This window comes from Sinocyclocheilus anshuiensis, unplaced genomic scaffold (assembly GCF_001515605.1).
Source record: "Sinocyclocheilus anshuiensis isolate Anshui unplaced genomic scaffold, SAMN03320099.WGS_v1.1 scaffold180, whole genome shotgun sequence".
Taxonomy (NCBI): Eukaryota; Metazoa; Chordata; class Actinopteri; order Cypriniformes; family Cyprinidae; genus Sinocyclocheilus; species Sinocyclocheilus anshuiensis.
Window position 1 is genome coordinate 872,410 of NW_015554093.1, and position 4,206 is coordinate 876,615.

General features: G+C 41.3%; 1 protein-coding gene across 1 annotated transcript in view; it reads right to left on the reverse strand.

Moving 5' to 3' along the window:
• Window positions 1-3,437, reverse strand: part of LOC107669344 (ankyrin repeat and KH domain-containing protein 1-like) — a 61,053-nt gene extending 57,616 nt beyond the window's left edge. Inside the window, exon 1 of the mRNA XM_016461513.1 lies at window positions 2,963-3,437. Within this exon, the coding sequence (XP_016316999.1) occupies window positions 2,963-3,238 (276 nt within the window). The 5' untranslated portion in view covers window positions 3,239-3,437. The remainder of the gene's footprint in view (window positions 1-2,962) is intronic.
• Window positions 3,438-4,206: the final 769 nt, after the last annotated feature.

Below are 4,206 nucleotides of genomic sequence, written 5' to 3' on the forward strand. Positions count from 1 at the left end.
ACCGGGGGGGGGGGGGGGGGGGATCACCCATTACTAGTTATAAAAGGCAAGACACACCCCTGTACTCACATGCAACTCTGAAATGCAACAGCATATATGTTTGCAATCATGTCGGCTCCCAAGAACTCAATTTGACTTCAGTCATTTACTTTAAAAAAGGCTTATGGTTTATTGGCAACCAACAAAACATTCCTTTTTTTTTTTTTTTAACTAGTCTGCACGCTTGGTAGTGGAGCAAGTAAGTAGGGGTGAGTGATATACTGGTACACATGATAAACCAGTAGAAATTTGGTAGAAATCACCATTAAGTTCACGTGTCACCATGAAAGCCTATCATTTCCACACATTTTTAAGACTTGTCAGTAGAGCTCTGCATTCCCGCGGGACCCGACCGGATTTTTTGCGCCGCGGGATTAAATTCCCGTATAAAACGCGGTAGGTAACTCTGGTGTAATTTGAATGGGAGCGGGTGGTCTAACAATATCCCGTTCCCGACATCCATTTAGAACAGCATATCTGCACTTTATTCGTATTGACCACCGGTACAGCTTGCGCTCAGGACTGTTATGCACGCGCTGCACGCATGCTTTAAACGTCACGCGTTTTATTTACGTGGTCTGTGCGCAGCATGTGCATAACGATGCTCAGAGCAGGCTGTAGGCTTACCTGTGGTAAATATACGGCCCTCAGAAAGAACAGGCAGGTTGTCGATGAGTGACAGAGCAGAATAAGGATGGAGCAAAGTGTGGATGCGCTGTCCTTGAAGGACGTTCAACTCGGTTTTGTTTATATTTTGCTTAGCCTATAATTTTAAGATGTCGTATTTATTTATTTTTCTCTGCGACACTTTTCCTACTGTGTTAACAGAAAAATGTCAAACAAAGGAATAGAACCTTGCAGGAGCGGGACTAAAAAAACAGTCCCGCGCAGACCTCTACTTCTCAGTTTAAAGTTTCTTCCATTTTGTGACATACATTAGAGTGCAATGATTATCAAAAATGTAGGATGGGACTTTGTTCTGTGCATCATTTGTTAATTGGATTTTGAGATGTCGGCATTGCATTTAAAAGTGGAAGCAGATGAACCAAATCTTGCAGGGTCTGGGTTTAAGCGGACTAAATGATTGGAGAAGTCCACCATACGTCACCAGCGAGAAGCCATTAGCGCATCACGGAGCAAGTGTAGGACGAGCATTTGTGGTTAAAAAGTATATCAATTTTTATTTTTAGAAAATGACTGATCGTTTCACTAGATAAGACAATTATTCCTCGTCTGGGATCATGTAGAGCCCTTTGAAGCTGCACTGAAACTGTAATTTGGAAGTTCAAACTGTTGAGCACCATAGTAGTCCATTATATGGAGAAAAAAAAAAAAGTAATTTCTTTGCAACTGAGGAAAGAATGACATGAACATCTTGGATGACATGGGGGTGAGTAAATTATCAGGAAATTTTTATTCTGGAAGTGAACTAATCCTTTAAACATAAGGTCAAAACATCTTAAAAAAAGAAAGAAAGAAAAACAAACATATGCATGGATGAAATGTTCATAATAACATGCATTTAGAAAAAAACGGGAACTCAATTTGGTATTTGCATGCTACAGAGCAACCTAACAAACGTAAAGGACTGTTATTTCATTCGTGTCGGTTCTCTTGTATTTGTACTATTGCTCGTAAATAGTTTTTTATTAGACTATTTACTTGTCTTCAGTTTGAGAATGTTTTACTTTGGTTAGGCTAGTATTTGGTTTTGCTATGATATCGAAATTGGCATTAAGAATAATTTTATTTCCACCTAAAATATTAATAAATCGCAACAACCTTTTTATATGCAAAAACAACTATATTGTGATATGTTATCATGAAATGAAATTACTCATATTGTGATTGCTTCTGGTCATATCACCCACTCATACAAGTACGCATTAATTTTTCAGCAAGCAACACCTGTCATGTGTCAACAAAGGTGAATCTTGTTTGACTATCACAAAATCTTGGATAAAATGGAAGTATACCCTTGAATCTATAAGTGGCTGCAGTTTTAGAAAAACTTCCTAAGTGGGATTGAGAATTAAACATCTACAGGACCCAACAGGTGCATCTTGATGTATGACGACAAACCCGCATGACAAGTCGCCCTGAAACCCTGCGCCACACTTCATAATCATAATGGCAAACGATTGTTCCTCTGGCACCGAGGAAGAAAAATCTAAACTTAAAGCTTGTCGTTTTAACATTTGCGTCACATGAAATTTCAGAAGCTGTAGTGGAGATACATTTACTGAAGCCCGAGTACTAGTGCTGACACTCAGATTAATGTGAACGTTGTAACATCTTGCACCTACAGACACAAATATGACACAGATGTCAGATCCCAAGTTTACCAACACAGTGCAAAGGCCTGGCAGGGTACCATCACGCGGATAAACTTTGCTAAACAGCTAATATTTCCAGCTAATATTTAGTTACGTAGCAAGATCCACTTAGCTTCCCGGCTAGCGATATTTCTAATATCCTTCAAAATGACTGTCACTGAGACGCGACGTGTGTCGAGTTACACTTTAAAGGGTGTAAACTGAAGTGCCAAGTGGTTGAATGCGGTGAAATGATTTCGGCATGGCTAACTAGCAGACGACGGCGTTGCCCCCGATGTTCTCTTTAGGCCCAAATCGCAGCCTTCGTCTCTGAGCCCGTGCTAAGCTAAGCTAACTCGCCAGAATTTGAGCTATTTAGAAACGCAACGTGGGTCGGGAGAAACGCGCTCATGGCTGCAAACAGCGCTCCGCTCAAGAGTGTTGTTGTATAAGTGTTGCCAAGAATGGGACGTGATAAGTCGGCCTCTTTAGATGAGGTGATTAATCCCAGGGTTTTGGTGGGTTGGGAATGAAGCCTATTAAGGCTAGCGTTAGAGTTAGCATGTGAGCTAGCACACACACTTTCCTGCTGGCTGACTCGCTCTCACCTCAGACACCTCATCCTCGTCGCTGCCGGATCCGGGGCCTGACGACAGCACTGCGGCCGCTGTGAGTTTGAAATCAAGTCTGTCTGTGGTGGGCCCGCCAGCCTCGCCGAACAAGCGGACTTTCTTGCCACCAACGCCGATCCCGAGGCCCCCGAGTCCGGCTCCTGGTGTAGCTCCAACCCCCATCCCTAACGCAGGGGAACGCGGAGTCACCGAGTCAATCTCGTCCTCGAAGCCGTCTGTCAGCATTGCCGTCCCGGCTACTGCATCCTGCATACTTTCCTAAATAATACGTCTGTTTGTGAAGATAATGTTGTCTCTTCACTTTCTTTGGGGTTATACTGTTATAAAATAATTACGTTTTACTTCAGAAAAATCCTCAAACTCTCCTGAAGCGAGAAGAGAATCTCTTTCCCCCAAGCCATTAACTTTCTAACAACCTACCCTACTTCGATCCATTTGTGTATTGTCCCGCCCCTGTTCAAAATATGCGAAGGCTATTGGGCACGAGAGTTAAGTACTGGAACCCGATTGGCTGCAACACACGCTACTCGAGCGAAAGCACGCGACGTCAAGGTTGGTTTACAAGAGGGCTTTAAGATTTAACGCCAGGAAACATCATTTAATAAAGACGATTGGACGCGGGCACGCTTGTCACTCATTCCCGCCCTCTCGACACGCCTATTTTTGTCTTTTTCGAAAGTAGAGGTTCATTTGTTTTCAGAATCATATTTAGTAAGTTTTGTGAATTTTCGAGGTGTCATGTTTACTGTAATGCAATGGAGGATGCATCAGAATAGCATCACTAACTGTCGAATTCTTTTATGAATATAATATCTAATGTTGACAATTAAAAGTCTGTCATCTCTGCGTCCGATATTAGGCAACTCTTATTATTTAACATGTTAGGACAACTGTGTCAATAACAGTTTAGAGGAGGGTGCGACTGACCTGGGTGAAGCAATACCCGGATTTCTGTGAAAGATTTAGATATGGGACTTGTAGTTTATTTTGATGAGTATCTGATATTGTGTAAACATTATCAAATATGCGGAGAAGAGTTATAATATATTGTATCTAGTGGCAATATTTTACTTTCTTTCTTTTTTTATTTTGCATAGGGATACTTTTGTCCTATTCGTCTGCATAAATATATTTACCCTTTTATTTTGGTATAGAAGCTGTGAGTCACTTTCATATAAAATTTATGACTTTATGCTATTGTGATTGAGAGTCCATTGAAA